Here is a 27,047-nt window from a genome sequence, read left to right as displayed (position 1 = left end):
AGGACTCAAGTTAACAACTTCATCAAACGAATACTTAGCTTCTTGAACAGCTTTTTTTAAATTTAAAGAATTAACAGTCTATTTGACGTGACGATTAGTTCTACGAAGTTGATATTCTCAGTCTGGAAAGTTTCTGACAAAAGCGATAATTGCCGAAGACAATCTTTTAAAAGCCCCAGATCTTCTACGAATTCCTTGGTGGTCATTTTGATGCATAGACCTTTGAACATGGCCCGATCTGTTTCTCTAATATTCTTCCTTTCTGCGGGGGCTGTAAAGCGTTTATACAATTCTGGGAAACTATTTCACAGAGCATTGATACCACGATGTGAGGACACAACACAACGCACACTGAAAATTTTACCCACTTTCCTAAATTTTAATGAGTGGGAAAGGCAAGATGCAAGAGGTCACATCACACGTAGACATCTAGAATGTCAAAAGAGCCACAAAATTTGTTATGTCATTCTTTATTGCCCTATTTGCAAAAAGCTTGCTTTACTATAGATGTAGATTGCATGATAGAATTAAGCTAACTATACGGGACCTAATCACGGAAAACAGCGATTGCTACCAACTTGTATTCGTGTATTTTTGCAGTTCTGTTGTGAGAAAGCTGTTAAAGTGTTATTTGTTGAGTCGATAAGTCGTTGTTCAGCCAGAAGAGCTGAAAAGTGGAAGCTTGAACGAGCCCCCCCCCGGAGCCCCCCTACATCAAGCTTTTTCATATTTAGGGGGGCTGAGCCCCCCGAGCTCCCCCAGGAATGCAACCCTGCTGAGGACTCTGATTTTGCATAACTACTTCGTAGCAGACAAATAGACTCTTACTACATCAGATTTTTGTTAGTTTCATTAAATTTGTTTTTGTTCCCAAATAAATTAATTTTTCATCTTTGATGTTTGTTTTGTATCTTTCTCCTGCATTGCGGGAATATGGGTAAAACTTTATACTTGTCAGGAAAAGTATAATGAAGCATTTATTCACTCTGTGAACACTGAGCATTGCTGAAAAACTCCAATTTAAAAGAAAAATTTCTTCCTTCAGGGTTGGTAGTTACTAACAATAGTCAACATGGGTGGTGGGTATTTGAAAGGAACATTAACCTAAACCTTTTCTGACAAATGCACTTACTTCTGACAGCTAAAAATATCAGTGATAAGATCTCTTGCATTATGTCACAAATGATCTGCATCAATGACATCACTGACAATCAGTATCAATGACAAAGTGTCTAAGACCTTACAACTCACGAAAGGAATACTTCTGTTTCAACATTTATAAAGCATATACATCGTTGCTAAGCTTTCAGTTAAAAAACATGTTTAAACAAGCTTTTGGCAATAGCTTGAAGCATTAGTAAATTACCACAAACAAGGTAATGTGTGTTCTGAATACTGCCATCCAGTGGCGTAGCTAAGGTTTTTTTTGGGGGGTTTCAACCCCCCCCCCCTTTGGCACGCGTGTGACGTCACGATATTGAGAATGATGCTTTTAGTCTCTTTATGTCTCTAAAACAAAGTTTGCCTAATTTTAAACGAAACTGCATTAAAAGAGCGAGTTTTGCCAATACCAAACATTCAAATACCAGAAGAAAATATAGAGACTTAGCTTTATTTCCGAAAAATGCCGAAGAAAACATGATCTTATCCTTTTGCTATGCCACCGGACAGCACTATTTTACAGAAATATTCATAGGCCTACCCACATTTTTGTTGAAAATGCTCTCAGAATGTACCAAATTCAAAGTAAAAATTTTCTGGGGGAGGCCCCTCAGACCCCCCCACCGGTGGGTGTGGTCTTAGGCGAACACGCCGACGGGCTTCGCCCGCCGGCCATCAAAACCCACCCCTTTCAAAATTCCTGGCTACGCCACTGCAGTGCCATCTTGTTTTTGCCAAATTTTCGTCAACCCATTAAGTGTGTACAAGAATAACAAGTAGGCTACAGGTATACTAACACCGTAGGCTACCTTCCATATAGGACACTTCCATAAAAGGAAAAAGAAATTAACTCATCCACATTATGTCATGTATCAAATTGCATTAGGCCTAATTCAATGTTTGTCAGGTCTACTGCCACTACACATGCCTGAGAATGAAGAAGCTATGCAGAAAAATATATGCTGCTGCTAAGCACAAACACTTAGGAATGTCAGCACACCAATAAAACCATTTTTACTAGTTTAATGTTTTTCAAGAGCACTATACTGAAACTAAACTGCAAATTGTAAAAAAATTTGCAACTTTTCCAGAAAAGCATGAAAAAAAACAATAAAAAACGTTTCGTTTTTTTTTTTGCATTTACAACTCTACACATCACCATTGCTTTTTGTTTTTACGTTCATATTTTGCGGGGCATTTCTACACTCGCAGGCCCCACTCCACATGACTGGCTAGCTGCACGCATGGCAGATTGCACAATGCACATCGGTTGTCCACTTCTCTCGGTTACAAGGGTCAGATACCAATAAATTCTATTATTCTACAATCTTTTACTGTTATCGCTTCCCAAGTTAATTTTGCCCGGCCAACCTCACGTCTTCCTGGAATTCGTAAATTGCGAGCCAACTTCACAGCACCATTAGATCTTCCTACCATACCTTTTCTGTCCATACCAGCGGAGCCTGTTCTCTCTTAAAATATGATGGATGCCAGCAAGACTCTATCATGACGCTGTAGACCAGTGGTTCTCAAACTTTTTCAGAGCGGGGGCAAATTCACAACCTAAATTTTGTGAAGAGCCGCAACAAAAGAAAACAAGTCATTAAAGTTTCCCAAAACGAGGGATAATCTTGAAAGATACAGTGTAAAAAAGCTGGTTAAGATGAAGGTTTGTCAGCTGGTTGTGATATTTGGTTTTTATTTCAATCATTTTGCTGAAAAGTGCTTCACACACATACAGTATGTTGAACCAAATACAGAGGCATTTTTCAGTGCATTATTTATCAAGTTAGGATACTTTTCCTCTGGGACTCCTCCAAAATTGAAGTACATGATCGCATTGGAATGCTTGTGTCAGCTCTACATCTGATTATAAGTCTAGCAGCTCTAGTTGAAGATCATCAAGCTTGGTGGCTACGTCTATGGCCATAGGTGTTGCCATGGTTATGGTATTGTCAATATTTTCATCATGGGCAGGAAAGAATATTGAACCGTTAATGCGACTTTCAAATTCATCAATCATGTCGCTAATGAGCTTAGTGTAGCTTTTAAATGATCAGTTGACTTGGTAGCTCTGAAAGTGATGGAAAATGTGTCGTTAAATGACGTACAAGCTGCGACTTCCAAAGACGAAGCTTTGCAATGAGGCCAGACACTGTGCTGTACATGATTTGTACACGACAGAACTTGTCACGATTTGTACCTTGTAAAAAGCAGTTCAAAGGCGAAAGGTGTAGCTATATTCTTCGTTGCTCAGCTGAGGGATGGTTTTCTTACCACCAGCAAATGCCTGAATCTCCAGGAAAAGCATGTAGATGTAGACCCTCTTGAGACTGTAGCACGGCTTAACCATCGAACGGCAGTGAACATGAGCAAGCGTCCATAATCAGCATTAATAGGCCATCTGCCAGACATCACTTTAACTTGCAATGGTTAAGCGCATTTGTACCAATCCAATTTACTGTTACAAATTTTATCACATTAGACACCTTCAGTGACTTAGCAACAATATTTTCGGTATAAAATGCAGTCGTTCCACATCCTGGGGGTAAAATGATCCTCTTTACGCAATCTGTCAAAGAGTCCATAAAGACCTTGATTCTTTACATGGAAGCATTAACCATTTATAACATAGAAGAGACAAGGGCGGATCAAGAAGTAGTTTTAAAGGGGACAATTTCAACAAAACACAATGATGTGTAGAACTGCATTAATCCGACATTGCAAATACTCCCCGAATAAAGTTACTTTTCTGCTATCGCCCAAATCGCCCTCCCTGGATCTACCACTGATGGAAGAGCACCATCTGTTACAACTGAACACAGCTTTGGTGGGTTTAAATGTGCTTCTAGAAAACTTGCACAAAATTAAAGAAATATGTTGTATTCTGCAGGCTTTGTTGTACAGTACGTTGAATGGAACGCAAAGTGAGAAATTCCTCACAAATGTTAAAGTTTAGCGCAACTCCCCTGATCATCATCAGTCGTTATCTCCGCCTGCGGCAGATTGCGCATCAACATGGCTTATTTGTTTCCAAGAGTGGCGATTTTGAGCCAACTCGCCCAGTGTCGTCAAGTGGAGTCCGGTCCATGATTGAATGTTGTCTTGCCATCGTTTTGGTTGTCTACCACGTTTTCTTTTTCCTTCTACTTTGCCTTCTGTGCAAACTTTGTTGATTCCGAATTGTGATCTTTTAGTGTGGCCGAACAGTTTTAAAACTTTTTATTTTATTATTGCTGCAATTGGATGTAGTTTTGTCATAGTTAGAAGATCTTCTATTTTTGTGTGATCAAGTAGCCTTTTGTTGGTCATGCTTCTCATGATGTGATTTTGGAAGGTAGTGAGTTTTTTCATTGTTGATGATGTCCAATTTACGCATTCTAGACCGTACAGCACAACTGGTAAAACGTAGGTGTTGAAAATTTTTGCTTTCAGTTTGATTGGGAGTCTGTTGGATGTTAGAATCTTTTTGTTCTTTTCAAATGCTGCCCAGCCTAAGCCAATTCGGTGTTGCACTGCAGTCTTTCCATCGTTGGTTGCGGATAGTCGGTGGCCAAGATATATGAATTCTGGTACTTGTTCTATTTGTTTTCCATAGAGAGTGAGATTGAGTGTGTTGTTAGTTTTGTCGGTTGTCATACATTTGGTTTTGGACACATTTATTTGGAGGCCGAATTTAGCAGCATTTTTTGACAGAGCATCTAGGTATTCCTGCATTTTCAGTTTAGAATTATTCAAAATGGCCATATCGTCTGCGTAGCTTAAGTTGGATATTGCATGACCGCCGATGGTGAATCCAGTTGTACACTTATTTTCTGTTTCTGAGATTATTGCAGCCGCTACGATGCAAAACAGGATAGCAGACAAGACATCTCCTTGCTTAACACCTTTTATAATATCAATTCGTCTGGTTGTTCCGATGTCTGTTTTGATTAGTGCTTTAGAGTCGTCGTACGTTGCTTTCAAGAGGTTGATGTATTTTTCAAGAGGTTGATGATGTATTATTCAAGAGGTTGATGTACTCCCCTGATAAACACAAGTTATTGCTCTGTATCCGTGGTGTGGAGTGTGGATTCTGTGATAAAGATGTTTTTTTTTTCTATTATAAGCAGTCCTACTGGTCTAGCACAAATTTTTGCTGCATTGACGAGGGCAGCATGCGGTCCAATGGGCCAAGGTTGAAAATCACTGCTGTAGCCGATAAATATTTTGTCTAAAGCCCAGGCCTCAGTGGCGTAGAGCATGGCACTCCGCACACAAGTGTTCTACACTTCAACAACTTTTACTCGATTTCATGTGACTCCAATAACTTTTACTGGTCATAACGCGATGTTAACTGACCATACAAGTGTACACCGATGCACAGCCGCATCAGTAGACTAGGTTCACAACTACCGTACCTTAAAATATAAACTTTCCTGAAAAATTAGTCGCGTATAAACTTTGATTAGAAAGAACCGCACAACGTAGATGCATAGAACGGCAACATGACGTGGTTGAGTTGGGAAGCTATGTAAAGGTTAACCTAGAAGTTCATCACTTAGGTGGGACTATTTCACCGTTGCTACAAATCAAGCTTCTATCACACTGGAAGTGTGAGTCAGCTTTGTACCTCTGTGCTATGGTTATGACCTCTTAAAAAGACCCACCCTCCAGTTGAATTGCAGAAATGCTGACGTGGCCTGGAGTAGATTTCTCCACCTGGTTACCATGGCGTCGACTTTCGCCAGTCGCTCCTTGATCCTATCCAGTTCCGTTTTGATCCCCGCGGAGTGAATATTCTCCTGTTGGAAACAAAACATTTGTAGCAAAGGAATCAACCTCTCACCATGCTTCTAATGAAAGTCACCAAGCGCATCTACCTGTTGTACAAGGAACAGTCCAACCTTCTCGACGTCACTGATGCGTGAGCGGTGAACGGTGAAGTCGCTCTCCAGAGCCTCGTGTTTTGCGGAGAAGCTCTGTGAAGCGGCGAGGGTGTCGGGAGCAACATTTGAATCCAACAACGCGAGTTGTTCACTGGCCCATGCCAACTCGTCCTCAACGTCAGCTCTACAACAACAACCACCACACAGTGCAACTAGTTGCTCTCAAAAGGGAATGTTCCTCCCAAAAGAAAGTTTCATTTCAATTTTTATTATTTTTGCTTGTTCAGTGCCAACCTCAACTTCAACAAACTTTCAACTTCACTTCAACAAACTTTCAAATCCAGTCTTCACTTTCAATCAAATAAATAAAATCATCACAGCGGTTCAGCAACAAAGCTTTGCGGCTCACCGAAAACGTTGAAAAGCTTCAGCTTGTGACAATTGGACACTTCTTCCTTCTGACATCGCCTTCAATGATTCCCAGTTGTCTTCCAACTCGGAGATCCGCGTGCCAATCTCATCTCGAAGCATGGTGACGGAAGAGAGAACAGTCTCACCACTAGCCTGACCCACAAAGTGTCAACATAGTTTTACAATAGCCATCAGCAACGCTTGAAAATAGCGCGCCTGATCAGTGTATTGTATTTATTATAGTATTTCGGGTGATACTCTTGTAAAGAAGGTGTTACATAAATTTTTTATAATATATTGGGTGATCAACAAAGGCACTGAACAAACTTCTTTAATAAATTATTGTTGGAAACCGTCCAATAGCAATCAAACCGGTACCAAGTCACCATAGAACTAGAACCAAGTCACTATTGAACCAGCACCAGGTCACCAGCGAAACAGCACCAGGTCACCATCAAACCAGCACCAGGTCACCATAAACGAGCACCAGGTCACCATCGAAACAGCACCAGGTCACCATCGAACCAGCATCAGGTCACCATCGAAGCAGCACCAGGTCACCATCGAACCAGCATCAGGTCACCATCGAACCAGCATCAGGTCACCATCGAACCAGGTCACCATCAAACCAGCACCAGGTCACCATCGAACCAGAACCAGGTCATCATTAAACCAGCTCAAGGTCACCATCGAACCAGCAGCAAGTCACCATCGATCCAGCACCAAGTCACCATCAAACATACCATGATGCGGTCTACGTTGCTTTCGTGAGCGGAAATCTCGGCTTCGATTCGCTTCTGCTTCTTCTTCAAGTTGTGGACGCCAGTAAGATCTCTCCCAGTGTCATCGCTGCCAACCAGAAGCTTTTTCTCGCTGCAACCAATTGCCATGTCAGCACATGGTCACAGTTTGTATTTTTATCGACAACCAGCACTCACTTAATCCATGATTCCTCGTCGACGATGTCACACAAGAGTTGCTGGGTGACTTGCGATTCTTGGAGTTTGACACGTCGCTGCTTTGCAAGTTCCCGGATGTTAGTAAATCTGCAAAAGAACTCATTAGTCACTATGGCAACAACACGGGAATGTCCCGTGGCGTCACTCACCTCTAGGCTGTACCAAATTTTGGTAACTTTGTCGGATTACTTAGCAAGTTTCCCAAAAGTTGTGACTCAGGTACCTAATTAAAATGCCATATTTATTTTTTGAAAAAAATTGGTCTTACGCCACATCAATGCTTGTTTCCATGACGACGGCCCAAAATTAACAAAACAGCTATAACTCCGGAACCACTAGAGGTAGAACCAAAATTTTTTTTTTCAAAAGATGCAGAACACCCAAGTTCCTATCTGTTGTCAATACATTTTGTAGGCCTATGTGCAGCACTTTTCCCAAAATTTACAAAAAACGTGTTTTAGCATATTTTATCAGCAACAACTGCAAACACAATGCAATGAAAATGAATTAGTAGCCTATAATAGCTAAAATCCTATTTAAGCAAATCAATAAAGGTTAAATAGTTTCACACATCAGTTAGCAAATAACATTTCTCTAAACTTGCACATTTCAGCATGTCTACCTCGAATAAAACATAAAATATATACTGTACAAACAGTCAGCAACAACTAAACAACAATGGATTGGCAATATTAAGCTGAAATCTCACATTGCAACCAAAAAAGTTTAGCTTTGTACAATTGATATTAACATTCCCAGGCAAAGAACATTACACAGTGCAATAATGCCATTATAGGATAGAATTGCTGAATACGTTTCAACAACTAAAAAAGTTCATAGCAATAACTAGTTTATGCCAGAAAGCACAATGCAACACAACAGACTGTGTTCCACAGTCAATTGATTGTTTAATCCATCACAAAACTCATCCTTGCAACTTCAACAATAGTTTAGGTGCTGGTGTTCATGGTCTTGAAAAGACTTTTTTTAGTCAGTCTTTCACTAGATGTTGCTGCTCCAAGTTGAACATGTCGTAACTGAGAGACCATTATTAACAATATTTGCTGTTGTTGCAATGAGGTGCTGCCGTTCGGACAGGATTTTCCTAATAGAGGTCAAATTTCCGACCTAGTCAGAAAACACTACAAAGAATTCCTGTGCTTAAGCTTGATCTATTTAGGAGGAGTCTTACCTGAAGACACAATTTTTTCAATAAATGATCCTGGTGCCATTTCCCATGTCCGCTGGATGGCCAAAGTAATTTATATATTAAAAATTGCTTTGTTTTTGTCTTCCTGCAGCACAATTACTTACTGGATAAACAGTTGCTGGAACAGATCAGATATTCGGCTTTGTTTCTTGTGATTTATCACTTGAAGCCTTGGTTAACTTCTATCAACCCAACTTTAGCACCAGCTACAGATTTGAAACTGCATCAAACCCTGAGCACCGACTTAACAAAACATCCATGGAAAGAACCTCTTCAACCCATCAAGCTGCAAGGATGATGCCAATGCTTTCAGCATACCTCAAAAAGCTGGACTGCCATTTATGGTATTTGTCAGAAAGACTAGTCGTTTTGGCCGTTTTTAGTAATGCCGTACCCATTGGTGACAAGAAAGCTAAGGTGAAATCTCGTTTAAAATGCAAGAAGAATAGAAAAACCAAACTTTCATTACAACAAATGCCGGTTCTTTATGACAATACAACATTGGCAGACTTGATTGGTCCTGATTCTTGGACACTGAGTGATATTTGAATGTTGAGTGGTCTTTTCTAAAGACTAATCCAGGTTGTTGGAATGTTAATACATCATACAAACATGCTCAAGCCTTAGTGCAGGCACTCAATGTTGTGGATGATGCAGTAGAACGGGCATTGGGTATGTTGACTGCCTTTCACACCGGAAAAGTAACTAAAAATCCAAAACAACAGCAAATATTGTTAATAATGGTCTCTCAGTTACGACATGTTCAACTTGGGGCAGCAACATCTAGTGAAAAAGTGACTAAAAAAAGTCTTTTTAAGACCATGAACACCAGCACCTAAACTATTGTTGAAGTTGCAAGGATGAGTTTTGTGGTGTATTGAACAATCAATTGACTGTGGAACACAGCCTGTTGTGTTGCATTGTGCTTTCTGGCATAAACTAGTTATTGCTATGAATTTTTTTAGTTTGTTAAACGTGTTCAGCAATTGTATTTTATAATTGTATTATTGCACTGTGTAATGTTCTTTGCCTGGGAATGTTAATATCAATTGTACAAAGCTAAACTTTTTTGGTTGCAATGTGAGATTTCAGCTTAATATTGCCAATCCATTGTTGTTTAGTTGTTGCTGACTGTTTGTACAGTATTTTATGTTTTATTCAAGGTAGACATGCTGAAATGTGCAAGTTTAGAGAAGTGTTATTTGCTAACTGATGTGTGAAACTATTTAACCTTTGTTGATTTGCTTAAATAGGATTTTAGCTATTAAACTGATTCATTTTCATTGCATTGTGTTTGCAGTTGTTGCTGATAAAATAGGCTAAAACACGTTTTTTGTAAATTTTGGGAAAAGTGCTGCACATAGGCCTACAAAATGTATTGACCACAGATAGGAACTTGGGTGTTCTGCATCTTTTGAAAAAACAATTTTGGTTCTACCTCTAGTGGTTCTGGAGTTATAGCTGTTTCGTCAATTTTGGGCCGTCATCATGGAAACAAGCATTGAGGAGGCGTAAGACCAATTTTTTTTCAAAAAATAAGTATGGTATTTTAATTAGGTACCTAAGCCACAACTTTTGGGAAACTTGCTAAGTAATCCGACAAAGTTACCAAAATTTGGTACAGCCTACTCACCTTCGTTCAATTGCATCGCGTTTGCTCTCGACTGTGTCGCGATCCAACGCGTCTGACTCGTCCGCTTTTTCGAGTAGGAGGGCGGCGTGCCGCGCCAGATCTCGAGCCCGGTCCTCATGGGCGGCTACGTCAGCTTCAAGAAGTTTTTGCTTTTTCAGTAGGTTTGCGACCGAACGGACATCCTTTCCAACATCCTCGGAGGCAAGCACAGTCTCCACCTGCGTGTCATTGAAGTTAACCAATTCAGACCGAAGTATGATCGATTGATGCAACTAAAAAAATCCAAAACCCAGCTTCTTCCAACACTTCAAGTGCAATGCTGACGAAACATGTTAGCACAATTCCACAAACGATGCTGCTGATCTGCAGTTTAAGAACTCAGGGCATTCAAAGATCATTGCGGAGATTTCACACGAAATCCTATTTTAAATGGTTTAGTTTTCAAAATTAGATTCCCTATTTCAAATCCTTTGGAACAACATTCTGTTCTGTTCCCGATCAAATGGTTGGCAAGCATAACGATGATGCAATGCAAAAAAGTCTTGAAATGCAGATTACAACTGCAACAATTCATAATAAACTCACCTCTGACATCCATAACTCCAAGTCCTTGACAGCGATGATAAAGTTCTGTTGTTGGTTTGCCTCCTTTAACTTGCTTCCCTTCTCCAGAGATTTGTTGAGGAGGTTGTTCCATTCCTCTTGCAAATTTTCAATACGCTCCTAAAAAATCAATCCAAATCACTTCTCCACAATGGTCGCAGAGAATGAGGAACCTCCAGGAAATGACAAAATGTGACTCATGTTGAAATAAAATCGAAACTAGCACCATCATGTGATGTTATCTTTGTTCTGGTGATGACGCAGCCACCGGTAATCCAGTGATGCAACTAACGGAAAGTATGACGACTTTACCTTGACAGCGACCTCCGAGTCTCCGCACTGATTGGAGTCTATAAGTTGTCGTCCGACACTCATGATGGCGTGGATGCGCTCGCGGTTCGCATCCAACTCCGCCTCGAACGCTTGATGCTTCTGGTGCTTGCTCTGTTGCGCAATCAATCAGTTGATTTAATTTTTTTGAGGCCAATAACTTTGTACCGCTGGCGGTGGAAAGTTTACACTGTAAACTCTCGCATGGTTCTAGAAGCACAAAATTCATTTCTACTGTTTCAGGAACAGGTGCAAGATCACTCGTCAACAAAAGTTTCTGACTAGCCAGCGGGTTTTATCCGCCGTTATGGAACAACGGTGGTGGAATTTGTTAAAAAAACATCAACTGTAAAAGATTTTGGTACTACTGGTGCTGATAGTCGACAATTGATGTGTGGCAGAAAACGACAAATTAAGCAAGTCCAAGTTATTGATGAATTGTTTTTGTGAAGAATTATAAAAGCTAACGAAAAAACTTCTGCTGATGTTCTGCATGGCTGGGGCTGGTTAAAAGAACACAAAGCGCGAAGCATGCCAATAGGGAAAAATTCAAAGGGTGATAAAAAATTCCAGGGTAAAACTACACAATTGAAAGCAATAACCACAATTACAAGAGACCAGGCAGGTGATTAAAAGTGCAATTGTGTTAAGGAACATACCAATCCGAATTCAATGTTCTGCGTAAATACAACATTGTTATGCAACAAAAATCAAAAACAGGGAAATAATATATTGGCACCAAAACAACCAGCCAACACAACTAGCACTGAATCAAGAGGGAGGAGATAACAAAGCCACTTCAGAAAATTGAATGAGGCTGTTCACCAGGCATTTAGTTAAATAACATGATGCTTTTTACTGGTGCAAATTAAGCTAAACTATCGCAAGATGTATTAAAGTGACAATCTGCTTTTATACCGACGATTCGTCAATCAGACACGACTGATTTCTTCAAGGAGCTCTGCCGTGATTTGGTTGAACTTAATATCCGCCATTTTCAAGTTTTCTACATAAACGACTTTTTGTGTTTATAGCTGTAAAATTACCAAGGTAAAACACTCGAAGGTGACTTTTGCACGGCTGGAACGGACAAGCAAACAAAATTTTAAAGAATGAAATTTGAGCCAGGTTTTTATTTGTTTATTAAAACATGGCGTATATTTGGTTATGTCAGATAGGCCTAACTAATTGTAAAAAAATGTATTAGATTTGTATGGTGAAACCTAATATAAGCTCGATGTTGGCTTAACCACTGTATTGGCTTATTTAATGTTATGCTTTTGTATGGTAAATCCTAATATAAGATTATTGGCTATTAAATTGGATTTGCAGAGTTTTTAATTGGACGTTTAGTGTAGTACACTTAAAATTTCAGGAAGATAACTAAATTTGTTTTTCGACCGGATAATGCTAACCCTCACCTTGCAGGTACAGCCGCGAGGCGTTGTTACCGTTTTAGTTATTTTATGACCCAGAGCTGTGTATCATTTCGTCCTTGCAATCTGTAGATAACTTTGCTGATATCAAGAAGCCTGCTAGATTAAAGACTATCGCCGATTTAAAATCAGTTGCTGGTAGCGTACTTGATTAGTGATTACCATGCCTTCATTTAAGGCTACCGTAATGCATTGGCTACACACTACACAGCATTTGGTACGGTTGATTAGAAATGACCCAACACACCGGGTAGCGTACTCCCGGGCCTCTGCTCTAAAATATTAATAATCGTATGCAAGCTAAGCTATTTACTATTTAGCGTACCGTAGTATAATAGCTAACCTAAGCCCTCATTAGGAATCTGAAAATATATATAAAATTGCAATAAACTTAAACTTCTTGAAAGTAACTAACTAACAGACTACAAGAATCAAGAAACACACAGCGATTAAAAGCAATAGTGTGGAAAACATACAGACAGACGGAAAACAAATTACATTAGGAAAAGGCAACTGCGTATCTACAAACGAATTTGCACTACGGGGTACGTGATCCATTTAGTAAATGTTGAGGAGAATGGACGCGCCTCCCGCAAATAATTGTTTGTTTAAATTTGGATTGTAGCGTTTGATTAACAGCGCTTCCTGAATTTTTGTGTCAAATTGGGATTTGCCTTTGCATAAAATTTTAAATGAGTCCGTAGAGAATTTTCGATCTGTGCAAAAAGAACACTCCATGATATGGTCTTTGATGGCACTTTTCTTAAGTCTCTATAGTTCAGATGCACCCGTACTCTCGTGGTCATATGTCTGGTAGACATACTGATATACGTCAATGCTAAATCACACTGACATGTAAAACTGTATACGACATTTGAGCAGAGACAAAGGCGCCTGGGACTTTAGTTGAAAATACGAACTAATTTTAAACGTTTTGTAAATAGGAAAAACGTCCACATCAAATTTACTTTTCATAAACTGTCCGATTTTACGAGCTAACGTTTTAGATTCCTTTCCCACAAACGGAATGGACAAGCAATGCTTCACGCTTAACTCATTTTCAGCCTTTTCTTTTTGGTTGAAATTCTCGGAGATAAAACGATTCAATATTTTCTCAAAGTACAATTTTGGATAACTATTATTATAGAACATTTGTTTTAATTTCAGATGCCAACGAGAATGGGGAGATCGTCCAATGGTGTGGGACGTAGGGTGTAAGCATCCGGTCACTGTACGCAGGGCGCTGTTTATGGCAGTGTTGATGTTATAGCAGTGAGCACTGCGGCTCCAAACATATGCACAGTACTCTACTGAAGAGTAGACAAGGGCTAATTCTGCTATACACAAAGTGTCAGCCCTGGCCCCCCAGCTGAGCCTGCCAGTCGCTTGAGTAGCGCAGTGCAGAATATCAGTTTCTTGCACAGTGACATAAAGTGGTAGCGGTATGTGAGCGATCTGTCTAGTGTCGCCGCAAGACATCTTGGCTCGGCGCAGAAGGACAGAGGTTTTCCATCGTTCTCAACACGTAGCTCACGATCGATTTCCCGATTGTGTAGGTGGAAAGCTGCTGCCACAGTTTTGGTTTCGCTGAGTTTCAGTCGCCAGTTCTGAAGATAAGCTGAGAGGGTTTTCATGTCCTGGCTCAAGGTGTCTTCTAGATTTTCCCACAACTTTGTAGAGAGGAGAATTGCCAGGTCGTCCGCATAAGCGTATTTTGTGGAAACCGTGGTTGGGAGTTTGTGGGTGTAGATGTTGAGAAGAATTGGAGCCAGGACCGATCCCTGTGGGACGCCGTTTTCAGGCGTCTCTCAGTCTGCTTCGCCGTGGGTTGCCGGTGGTGAGGGTGAAGCTTTAATTCCTGACAAGTTCCATAATCATATGACCATATTTCGGTCATGAAGCAGGCGAAGCAGCTTGCAAGTAAGGCCGCGATGCCATACGCAGCTGTGAGATCTAGAAAGACAGCGCCAGCCTTCTTTTTTGCCTCAAAGCAATGCTCAATGTCTTGGGTCAAGAGAATGACCTGATCTACGGTGGATTTTCCGCGCCGAAACCCAGCTTGCTCTCTTAGAAGGAGCGGGTCAGGTCGATGATTGAGTTGACGCATGCAAAGATCAGCCTTTTGAAGATTTTGAAAGGAACACAGAAGACGGTTATCGGATGATAACTCCTTGGGTCCTCTGGTGGCTTGTGAGGGTTAGGGATCGCAACTACTAAAGCTCTTCTCCAGATTTTTGGAATTGTGAGGTGGTACAGGCAGGAAGAGAAGAATCTAGGTACAAGCTCAGGGCAAATCATATCCGGCCCTAAAGACTTGTGTGGTTTCACTAGGATTAGTTGGGGAGCGGTGGCGAACTCCTCTGGAGTGAAATCTCCAGAGATTGTTTTTTTGTGGTGTTTCCACTCGCCACAGAGCAGATACTTCCTTGGCGACAAAGCAGGATACCTTGCAGTTCTTTGTCTTGTCGACCCCGTTCTGCACTAGTTGGGAAGCGATGGCTTTTGCAGAAACGGGGCATTGGCAAAGGGAGTTTGCTGAGCGCCATTGAGGTTGTTGATGATGCTCCAATTGCTCCATGCTTTGCGGCTTGAGTGTGAGAAGTCGATGCTTTGGACGGCTTCGTTCCATCGCTCAAGCTTCTTTGCGTCAAGCCGCTCAAGTAATCTTGTGGCGGTGGTGTTAGAAGTAGCATCAGGTGTGGCGTTTAGGTAGGAGCGATAGACAGCCTCACACTTAACAGTCCCAGCATGGTGTATAGATGGTTCGATGGCTACGTGGTAATTGTGGCTTTTGACGCAGTTATCATGCCATTGCAGAAGTCCTGGTATGGCTCGTCTGCGTTGCATGTGTCAGGTGAAGGTAACTTTGCAGTAGACTCATTGGTCAAAAGGCTGTATTGATTTCAATCGACTCTTTTGAGGATCCATGGCTTCACCAGTGAACTTGGAACAGGAGCCACGTTTTGGGGCGATGATGAGGGATGGACAGTGTTGGGACTGCGGAAATTTCTCAAGCACACGTCTGTCTGGAAGAGAGCTGGCGATACTCACGAAGGCCAAGTAAGGGTTTGTCTGTTCCACAGCCACCGGAGTAGAAACTGGCTGGTTCCTTTGGGTTGAATAAGAGGGCAAGATGGTTTGTAGAGGCCCAGTCAGCCAGCTATTCTCCGTCGCTGCTTGTGTTGTTGTAGCCCCAGTCGATGTGCTGGCAGTTGAAATCGCAGCAAAGGGACTGGGGCTTGAAGATATTGACGATGTTGTAGTCTGAGATGCAAATGCACATTGCACACCCACTCAATCTCGGCATCACAGAGATAGGTCAACAAAGACCCACTTCAAGCTCTCAAGCACAAACGTGGCAATGCCATGCTTCCTGTTTAAGATAGACCCGGCCAGTGTGTAGTTGGGAATAGCTAGCCTATCTGCAGAGGTGCCGTGGGTCTCTTGGAGGAGGATGACGAATGCCGGTTGGTATGAGAAAACTGCTCCACAACTTTGATCTAGCTTGTTGTGTAGCCTTCTTTGTTGAGCTGCAGAATAGTGGAGCGTCCGAAGTTGTCAATTTCCCCTTGCAGCTGTGCCGTCCGGGTGGAAGCTCTGTTGGCAAGTCTGGTTGCTCATCTGCATATGTGGAGATGGTACTCACAGGATGGGGCACGAGGAGCTATCTTGTCGTCCAGGCAGGAAGTGATTTCCAATTTTTCAACGCAGCGATGTGCCTATTTTATATCTGGTTTATTTTTTTCCGTGCCACATGAGATACCTGTATAGCCCAAGTGGTGATTGCCATGGCTCACCGTTCCAAAGGGCGCCGGCTCAAAACCGCTCAAGAGTCTTTAGCAAGACACTTAAGACATGTCTGAAGGTGGACATGAACATTGGCTCCCTTGCCTTCGTGTCGACTTAATCCTGGCAGTTGAAGATTTAGATTAAGCCTGGATACGTCAAAACAAAAACAGAAGATTAGCAAGAAAATTAGATTTTGTTTAAATGCACATGTACACTGCGGTGGTGTTGATTTTACCGCTACCCAAAGTTTTCAGTTTAGCGGCATAGCCGACATGGGTTACTCGTTTAAACTGCATATGTTTAACAAGTCTTCCTGTAGAAATAATCTGTATTACTGGTTAAAGTTGTGTTAAAGCAAAGCAGGTGATCTGATCGAAAACGCTCCCAATTAATTTAGGTTGACATGTCAAACTATGGCTATTGATCATACAGATAATTGATAACGTTTTGTGTGGTTGTGCGGTATTGACACTGATCTGGTAGATCTCAGGTTAAAATGGTTGGGCACCCCTGCTTTAGACAAATTGACAGGGGATGTTCGATTGGAAAAGGGATTGCATTGCGAACCTGTATGTTGGCCGGGTCTTTATAGTTCTCATCTAAAGCAGTTTCTAGTCTCTCCGCAACCCAAGCATCTGCCTCATCAGCATCCCGGCTGAACTGTTGCAAGGTCTGCGTCTCTCCCAGTCGTGACCGCTTCTCGATCAGTGCTGCTTTCAACTTCCGCCATCTGTGACGACACAATTCATCAACTGCATGCAGCGAGTCAACGAGGACCAAAATGTGAAGCAACAGCATGTGACATTGTGACAAACCTGTCTTGGACTTGCTCGGCCTTCTCGCTAATGGCTTCATTGGCATAGTGACGGGGGTCAGACGTTAACAATTGTTGCGCTGAGGACTGCAGAGCGGTCATCTTTGCCTCCTGAAGCCCGATGGCGCGGTCGAAATCTTCATGTTTCTTAATCAATGACTCAACCGAATCCAGAGAATCGCCTGTATAGCAGCAATTTATTGTTTTAAAAACTGATGCCGATGACCTATCGACAACAACCAAGGGCCAAAAATCGAAAAAACAGCATTTGGCTTGTGATAAAAGTTCTCGTGATAACGGAATACACTGCAATGGCAACCGGCAAATAAGTTGCGTCATCATACCCGACTCTTCACTGGCAATGAATGCCTCACGCGCCTGCATCCAGGTCTCAGCAGTCTCACAATCTCTCAGGAAAAGGAGGAAGGTCATGCATTGCTCCAGGAGGATGCGCCGCGTTGCCCATGATCTACATTGGAAAGAAAATAGTATCACCGGGGTTCCCATTATCACAGTTCAGGCAACTGGCAGCACACTGGCAACGAATGAAGGGAATGGTCACCACCCACACTAGTAACCAATCGAGGGAATGGTCACCACACTGGCAATCATTCAAAGGAGTGGTCACTATACTGACAACTACTCAAGGGAATGGTCATCACACTGGCAACCAATCGAGGGAATGGTCACCACACTGGCAACCAACCGAGGAAATGGTCACCACACTGGCAGCTAATCAAAGGAATGGTCGCCACACTGGCAACCAATTAATGGCATACGCAAGGGGGGTTTTGGGGGTTAATCCCACCCATTGAGCTTGATAAGAAATTTTTTTGTTGTTTAATTGCTTATTACTGCTTTATTTGGTGCGATATCCTCTATTTTTACACTAATCCAACTTATTATTGGTTTTTGTATAAATCGAGTTAAGTAAACACCTATTTTTATTGTGACATAACAATTACAAAGAAATTATCTATGACAAAACAAAAAAAATTGGAGTAGCTGTCTATAAGCCTGGTAAGGCTGCTGGAAGCAAAACTAAGCTATAGTGGACCCAGCCAGGCTAACGACTTGCTTGAATAAACGGCCTGTTTTGTCTGTTCGGGCAACTCGCCGACATGAGCAACTTTAGTATTACGTTGAAATACCTTCAAAGCAAAATTTTGTTTCATCTTGACCAAAATTTCTTTTGTCTATTTTGAGATCATAGCGATTTGGTTTCGTTGTGTTATTGAAAGAAATGTGAAGTGCTAGTATACGAGAATCGTACAATGCAGAAAGCGCCATGAAGTAAAAATGCTTGGCTTGCGTAAAAAGTGTTTAAGACATACTGACTACTTACATACATACTACTACGCCCCATCGGCCTGACACTACAAAGACAGGGTGCACCTCAACCGTCTTAATACGGGCGTTTGGCTTTTCCGCTCAACCATGCACCAATGGGGAATGGCCTCTTCTTCCTCCTGTGAATGTGGTGCCGAGGAACAGACACAGACCACATCATCAATGACTGTACCATCTTCAAGCCACCTGATGGAGTGGAATGTCTGCGCATCGTGGCTGATAAAACTAAAGACTGGCCGCTCTCCAGTAGCCTTCCAGTGTAGTCCGGGAACATCGTGAATGTGGGGTGGTAAAAGCATAGCACCTCGGCCACAGAGGCTCAAACGACGCAGAAGACTACTTTCACTTGGGGTGTTTCAACAACACACACGTGTTTTAAAATTTTGTTTTATTTTATATAATCATAAGGTTGTAGAGATTTTTATTATCTTAGACCTAATACAGTTTTTTAAGTTGTGAAGTAAAAGCAAACCACTACGACGAGGGTTTAAAAATATATTTATGCTGCGTCGCTACGAGATGCAATTTTAACATAACTTGGGCCTAGATCAGTGGTTCTCAACGGGGGCGGTACCGCCCCAAAGGGGGCGTTTTGATTTTGCAGGTGGAGGGGCAGTATGATTACCGGTACCTCGAATTAAAGGGGTTGTTTTGATTTTTAGGGGGCATTCTGGTTTAACCCATCTACCGCCCAGCGTAACAATTTCGTCAAAGAGCTCGTATCTTCGAGGTAGCATTTCCTACCTCATACCTGGTGGAAAAGGGATTCACCTGTGTTGTTCTGCTACATACCAAACAGCAAAACCCACTTGACATAAGAGGTGATCTTCGAATGTTTCTCACTGGCTTTACACCAGATGTGATGAAACTGGCACTTTCTCACCAAGCCCAAGGTTTACATTGACTACCAGTAGGCCTAAACTGTTTTCATGCTTGCCAATATATATTTGCATTTTATCAAATATAATTACTAGTCTCTAAAATCCTTAGAGCCTGTTTTACCCTAAAAGAGGGATCATCAGAAGGTCCTTATTCAAATAGAATTATATTTCTATTAGAATATAGAATTCAAATAGAAAATAGAATAGAATTTTATTTCTAATTCTATTTGAATAAGAACCTTCTGATGATCCCTCTTTTAGGGTAAAACAGGCTGTAAGGGTTTTAGAGACTGGTAACTAGCCTATATTTGATGTAATTCGCTCTGCTTGGCTTTTTGCTTGGCATTGAGCACTTTTTGTAGTATTAATAGTATTTATTGTTTTATATTCGCTTTTCGTAATTAATTGTTTTTGTTGGGGGGCAGTAAAAATCTGCCAGTATAAGAAGGGGGCGTTGGGCCAAAAAAGGTTGAGAAACACTGGCCTAAATAAAAACGTCTTTGTACTCTACAGGGAAGACCGGCAAAATATCGCGTGCAATATTTTACACAATGGATTGCATTCATACTTTATGTTGCATCGTCCATTTAATCAACAAATTGGCCGGTTTTTACAACTTTTAAAAGAAGTTGGTGAAGCTGCTTACTCGACGATCTTGTAGCCCTCATCATTAGCACAATTACAGGCCTAACTTTTGTGACTTGTCATAGGTAAACCTTCGTTTTTGTTGTGAAGTAAACCTAAGTTACCATAGTTAACATGGCCTCGTGTCATTCTTGCCATTTTTTTCAACATCTCTACCCCATGAAAATTTTCTGAGTACGCCACTGCAGCCAATCAAGTGGTCGGTTTTATTGTAAAATAGGCATTTCATGCAGAACAAGTTCAACATACTTTTCGAGTTTTTCCCGATCTTGTGAAAGCTCTTGGGTGGCTGCGTCCACACGCCTAGCGGAAGGAAGCTCCGCTTGCACGAGCGTGTCTGCTTGCCGCTCCAAAGAATGGAATGAAGGTGCTCTAGCGTCTATATCAGCTCGATGTTCCTACAGCACATAACCAGTCAGATGCATATTAACTTGGCCAATCACTCTTCATTCCAAAGCTTTTATTGTCTTGTTTCACATCTTAATCGCTTATTTCAGCAGTCTTCAAAGTCAGACTGGTCTGACTTTTTTACTGGTCAGTAAAATGAGTCAATCTGACCCATAAGGGTACATTAGACTCAGGTTAGTATTTTAGTAATCTCATGTAAATGAATCAGTGCAAGAAATCTAACTTAGTAGTAGCGGCTACACTGAATTGTGATTACAAGTATAACAAATAAATATTATTTTTGAAATGAACCATTTTAAGTCCACGAGTCGAAGCTGAATTTCAGATGCACGATAGTTTCTCTATTAAAGCATCAAGTGTGGAGCCAAATATTACAACTTTTATGCAACAAAATAAACAGTTTCATAACTCACATTGAAGATGTTACTGAATACTGAGCAATAAAAATAGAACTAAAACGTGACGTGTTGTGGTTTCAATATGTAATATAGACGATCCGCCAACGCTGATAGAATCGCGAGTTTGGTCCAGTAAAAAGTTAGGGGACTGCTTCTTCTTCATTTGAAGCTTCTTCGTCACTCCTGGGGTCGAGGGGCTCCGCCTTTTACCACCCTTGGGCAATGGCAGCGACGCGGTCTAGATGTTTGGGAAGGTGTCAAGCAGTCATTGACTTGATTCGCCATCCAGTTCACGCAAACCACGCATACCATTTGGCGCATGGTAGTTGGTGCAGTTACAGATAGTGTGGTCTGCGGTTTGTTCTTCCTTGCCACACTTAGGTCGCGGATGGAACCATCCCCCATTCGTGCATGTTGGAGCGGAATAGTCCGACGCCAGTATGCAGGCGGTGGAGCCGCACCCAGGCTAGGGTGGTCCTTAAAATTTTTTTTTTAAATTGAATGGGCTTACCCCTGATTATTGTTACATATGATGAAAAAACACCTACAAAAAAAATTTCATCCAAATCGGAAAAAAATTTAGAACGTGCTACCGCACATTAAACATCTGGAAAATTCAAGAAATTTGGCAATTTTCATGATTTTTTTAGAAAATATTTTAATGCCACTAATGGATAATAAATGCTCAAACCTATTTTGGGATCACTGGGTAATGATATGAGCTTGCTGGCGGACTTTGAAAATCGTGGAAAATTCAAGGAATTTGGCAATTTTTATGAATTTTTTAAAGTTATTTTAATTGCACAAGCTAACAGCCATAGGCTCAAATGCAAATTTATGTGACATAAATTTTATTATTTCTGCAGGAAAAGGTGTACTTTAAGGGGACACCTCTAATGAAAAAAAAAATTTTTTTTGATTGTATTGAATTGTATCGTATTCAATTAGCATTGTATTATTTATGACTTCAAAGACAGTTGGTCGTTATCAAGATGAAATATGGCTCGAATGCAACTACAAACGTTGTCTCACTGGGGCGAAGCTGCCATCAAAAAGAGAAGTTCTGCATGTTTATTTCTACTTGCATTGTGTGGAAAAAAAGAAGGTTAGAGAGAGAATAAGACTAAGACTAGAGAATAAGACTAGGTCCTCAGAATAAGACTAGGTCAGAAAGCGAGGCAGACTCCGACGCAGCTCAGCATCAGCCAAGAGCAGTTAGCTACACTATCTGACATGGTATTAGATTTCTGAAAAAGAGCGAAAATTCCTTGCAAATTGAAAAAAAATTGATTATTACTATTGAAAAACTTGTAAACAACTGGCAGAAACTGAAGAAAAATAAAGAAAACAAAGCAAAACGTTCAAATACTGCAAAAAGCAAGGAAACTAAATTTTCTGGACTTGGACAGATTGTTTGATATAGCACATCCAAATGCCTTGGAACTAATGAAAGTTCAAGAAGACCGTGAGTTTTTAATTGCTCAAAGAGAGAAAGGGCGAAGAGGTACCATGGCTGGAAAAAATATGACTTTGGCCCGTAAAGAAGAAAGATCGAGTAAGCGCAGAGAAGCAGAATCAAACAGGACATTTAGAGAATATCAGAGACGAGCGGATGAAGCTTTATCAGTGAGTATCATCACAGCATCTAGTGAATCTGAACCTGAAAATGATGCAACTTTTACTCTTAATTCACTGAAATCGCATCATCTGTCCTCACCTAAACAAAAGAGAGCATGAATGTGTTTTGTAACCCCGACAATGGCTGCTACTTAAGATCATACAAAAGTGAGTGATCGCTCTGCTACATATGTCCTTGCTAAAACAGCAAAGAGCCTTGGATATGAAATAGATAACTTCACCATCAACATGTCTTCAACACGGCGAGACAGAATACAATGGAGGGAGAGTATGGCAAGTAGCATCAAAGAAAAGTTTTCTCCTCATGTGCCTTTGACAATCCATTGGGATAGCAAACTTCTGTGCAATATCACAGGTAAAGACACTGTGGACAGACTGCCAGCATTTGTTCAGTATTTAATCCCGTTACAACAATTGGCAGTCTGTCCACAGTGTCTTTACCTGTGATATTGCACGATAGTTTTCCATCCCAATGGATTGTCAATGGCACAAGAGAAGAAAAGTTTTCATACTCTCCCTCCATTGTATTATGTCTCGCCGTTTTGAAGAATTGTTGATGGTGAAGTTGTCTATTTTTTCCGATTCGGATAATTTTTTTGTAGGTGTTTTTTCATCATATGTAACAGTAATCAGGGGTAGCCCATTTAATTTTCAAAAAAAAAATTTTTAAGGACCACCCTAACCCAGGCCTTCCTTGGCAAATGCATTCCGGTTGGGTGGGGGACGGTGTTGGAGATGAAACTTTGGAGTCTTGAGTTCTTCTTCCACTTCGAGCTCTATTGATGGTCCGCCCAGGTAGCCGAACTGATGGATTGGTCTTCAGTTGTTTTTATTAGGAGTTGTGCGGTGTGTCTATAAATGGGTGTCTCGATTTCAGTCTTAGTCTCGTAGAGACTTGAGTGGAGCAAGTGGTTGGGGTTCGTAGCGTGGCGAGAAAGAGACAGGATGGCTTTTTTGCGACGAAGCTTAGCTGGTTTGATGCCTGCAAGTGCAAGGGTTAGGAAGATTGTCCGATGGTGTAGGTCACAGGCATCCTGTCACGACACGCAAGGCGTCATTAATGGCAGTGAGCACTGCGGCTCCAGACAGGTGTACAGTATTCTACTGGAGCGTGAACTAGCGCAATGGTAGCAATGCGCAGGGTGTCAACTACGGCTCCCCAGCCTGAGCCGGCCTTAACAAACCTGTGCGTGTTGAGATCTGGGAGCAGGCGGAGGAGTTTGCAGGTGAAGCCTTGGTGCCATATGTGAGGTCAAGAAACACAGCACCAGCCTTCTTTTTTGCCTCAAAGCAGTCTTCGATGTCTATAATTGGTTCGACTCGAGTGCAATAAGACATTCGAAAATTTTAAAAGGGATGCAGAGAAGAGATATAGGGTGATAGCTCTTCTTATGCTCTTGTGGCTTATGAGGCTTAGGGATCGCGACTACTTTTACTTCTCCAAATTTTGGGGATTTTGAGTTAGCATAAGCAGGAAGACAGGAATTTGCTCAACCAAGACTTCATGGCGGTGTCAGCATGGAGTACAAGTTCGGGGCAGATGTTATCAGGACCAGACGCTTTGTGAGTCTTAGTTGATTGTAGGGCAGCGGTGAATTCATCTGATGTAAATTCACCAAAAATGCTTTCCTCGTTTGGTGTAGGGATTTTCTAGAGATCAGGCGTTTCACTCTTTACAAGTTTGGAAAACTTGCGGTCACCTATTTTGTAGGTCTTGTGTTTCCACTAGTTCTGATGCGATGTAATTGGCAGTAACGGGGCATTGGCGGGAAAGGCTTGCTGAACGACCAGTAAGGTTGTTGACAGTACTCCATGCTATCCAGCTAGAGGGTGTAAAGTCGATAGTGCTGACAGTGTTTTTCCATGGCTCTAGCCTCCTTGAGGCACGAACATAAGAGCGGTATAAAGTTTCGCACTCTGAATCCCAGCATGGCGTGCAGTTCTTTCGGCGGCCACGAGGGATAGCTTGTTTAGCTGCAGATTTGATAGAACGGCAGAAGTCTTAGTAGTCCGGGGCTGAAAGTGGGTTCTTAAAGTCAACCTATACTGGAAACGGTATCCGACGTTTTCTTCGTAAACAGTTTTTCGTAAAACAATTGTTCGTAAGCAATTGTTCGTAAAATCAATTCTTTGTAAAGCAATTTTTCGTAAAGCAATTCTTCGGGCATACAATTGACCGTAATACTAATTGTTCGTAAACAAATGTTCATAAAAGTTAGGCTACAGCTTTTTAAAAACAAAACAGTTACAATTGTTTACGAACAATCAATTAGGGTAGCCTATATGCTGGAGATGTGCTAATTGTGCTTAAAGACGTGCTGTACCTGTAGAGTGTAGACGAGCAGACAGAGTGTAGAGTCCCTGATTCAGAATGGCATTACAGTTTGTGAGCAGCGAAAAAGGAAAGCCAAAACTTCTGTATAGTGGCCAGCTTCATTACAAAGATTATAGTGCACTTAACGCACAAGGGCAAGAAACTACTTATTGGAAAGGTGAGCATTTTATTAAGAAATGTCTTGCACGAGTAACAACTGCTATGGCAGCCATTGTACAATCCAGAGGTGAGCACAATCATGCTGGAGATGCTGGTCATGTCGAAGCAGAAAAGGTTGTGGAAAATATTCGTTGTGCAGCAATAGACAGTCGTGATGCCCCAAGTTATCTCGTCTCAGCAAAAACTATTGGACTCAGTCAAGCCACGGCAGCAAAACTGCCAAGTGTGCAGAGCATGAAAAGGGAAGTCACCCAAGTGCGATTGAAAGAAAATGCAGGCCCGGCAATCCCACATTCTCTCCGTGACATTGTGCTTCCAGTAGAGTACAAGCAAACGTTTGCTGGTGTAACATTCTTGGCCTATGATTCTGGGCCTGGAGATAACCGTATGGTCCTCTTTGCCATTGAAAGAAATTTGCAGCTCCTTGCCCGTTCAAAGCACTGGTATGCTGACGGCACCTTCTAGACAGTGCCTTCACTGTTTGAACAGCTTTACACAATACTCGGACTGCAGGAAAACACTTCAGTGCCTCTGGTGTATGCCCTGCTGGGGGACAAAAGAAGAGGGACATACATTCATCTGCTGCAAAAAATCAAGGAGTTGTTACCTGCTGTTGCTGTTCCAGAGACAATCATGACTGACTTTGAGATGGCCATGGTCAATGCAGTAAGCAGAGAGTAGCCTACCCACTTTCAACTCACCGTGGCTGTTTCTTCCATTTGTGCCAGTGCATTTGGAGAAAGACGCAATCAAGTGGCCTGAAGGAGCAGTACGAGACAAGTGCAGAGTTTGCTCTGAGGCTGCGCATGTTGTCGTCTCTGGCCTTTGTGCCTATTGATGAAGTCAACCGGGCCTTTGACATTCTCATTGATGGGAATGTATTACCAGATGTTGCCCAGCCAGTAATTGACTAATTTGAAGACACTTGGGTTGGGCGCCCAGATCGCCGTCAAGGGCGCCGTCCTCCAATGTTTGCAATTCAAATGTGGAACTGCTATGATGGCGTCCTCAGTGGCCTTCCCAAAACTATTAATAGCATTGAAGGATGGCACAGGGGGTTCATGTTCCAGGTATCTGCAAATCATCCAGATATTTGGAAGTTCATATCTGCAATCAAGCGAGAACAAAACCTAAATGAGGTTCGCATTGAACAGTATGTCAGTGGCCAGGCAGGACCCCCTCCAAAGAAGAAGTACAAGGACAGTGCAGAAAGACTAACTAGAGTCGTCCAAACTTGGCGTCAAGACTTTCAAGATGATGAAATTTGTGATTACTTGCGTGGAATTGCACACAATACTTCATACTAAACTTGGCTCGTGGACAATTTGTACGAAGTTACTCAAAGTGGTATTGGTAGTGTAAGCAAAGAATTGCTAAACACAGACAATTGTGGTATTCCAATAAATAACAAAAAATGCGCTTTTTCATTGTGCTTATTTCTTTGTGTCGTCATAACTTGGTTATTCAGGAAAATTTGCATTACGCACCTTCATCGGAAATTGCAAGACAAACCTTGCTGTTGCGAAAAATTGTTCACGAACAATTCACCTATCATCTGTTTACGAACAATTCACCTATACGAAGAATTGATGTATACGAAGAATTGCTTTATGAAGAATTGATTTTACAAACAATTGTTTACGAACAATTGCTTTATGAACAACTGTTTACGAACAATTCACCTATAACCCTGGAATACTGAGTGGAACTTTTTGTAGAAATACTTAGAGGGGTTCTATAGGAACAATTTTAGAGATGTTGCCACCTTCCAAACCCTGGGCAACATCCCGATTTCGTTCGGTTTCCAAAGTCAGTAAAATCGGGAAAATCTGCCAAGACAAAATTTGGAAATTGGTCCAAACATACGCATGTTATACACCAACGGTGGGCAAACTGCGGCTCGCGAGCCGCATGCGGCTCTTCAACCTAAATGTTGTGGCTCTTGTATTGAACCGTAATATTACAAAAAAATTAAGATTATACTTTATAAATATATTATCTCGGACTGTCAACCAAGCA

The 27,047-nt window shown here is 41.5% G+C and overlaps 1 protein-coding gene across 4 annotated transcripts in view; it reads right to left on the bottom strand.

Moving 5' to 3' along the window:
• Positions 1-27,047, bottom strand: part of LOC145767323 (spectrin alpha chain, non-erythrocytic 1-like) — a 203,849-nt gene that overhangs the window by 22,360 nt on the left and 154,442 nt on the right. For 3 of the 4 annotated variants that reach the window (XM_082579123.1, XM_082579120.1, XM_082579122.1), the window contains 13 exons: positions 20,340-20,488; positions 17,559-17,683; positions 17,216-17,396; positions 16,968-17,130; positions 11,835-11,852; positions 11,158-11,289; positions 10,828-10,965; positions 10,243-10,460; positions 7,379-7,486; positions 7,184-7,313; positions 6,439-6,593; positions 6,024-6,213; positions 5,811-5,945 (listed from right to left, as the gene is read on the bottom strand). In XM_082579123.1, coding sequence (XP_082435249.1) covers positions 5,811-5,945; positions 6,024-6,213; positions 6,439-6,593; positions 7,184-7,313; positions 7,379-7,486; positions 10,243-10,460; positions 10,828-10,965; positions 11,158-11,289; positions 11,835-11,852; positions 16,968-17,130; positions 17,216-17,396; positions 17,559-17,683; positions 20,340-20,488 — 1,842 coding nt within the window. The remainder of the gene's footprint in view (positions 1-5,810; positions 5,946-6,023; positions 6,214-6,438; positions 6,594-7,183; positions 7,314-7,378; positions 7,487-10,242; positions 10,461-10,827; positions 10,966-11,157; positions 11,290-11,834; positions 11,853-16,967; positions 17,131-17,215; positions 17,397-17,558; positions 17,684-20,339; positions 20,489-27,047) is intronic. The other variant, XM_082579121.1, reaches the window with a different exon arrangement.

The sequence above is a fragment of the Aplidium turbinatum genome, chromosome 3 (genome assembly GCF_918807975.1).
Source record: "Aplidium turbinatum chromosome 3, kaAplTurb1.1, whole genome shotgun sequence".
Lineage (NCBI taxonomy): Eukaryota > Metazoa > Chordata > Ascidiacea > Aplousobranchia > Polyclinidae > Aplidium > Aplidium turbinatum.
This window is presented reverse-complemented; position numbering and strand designations above follow the sequence as displayed.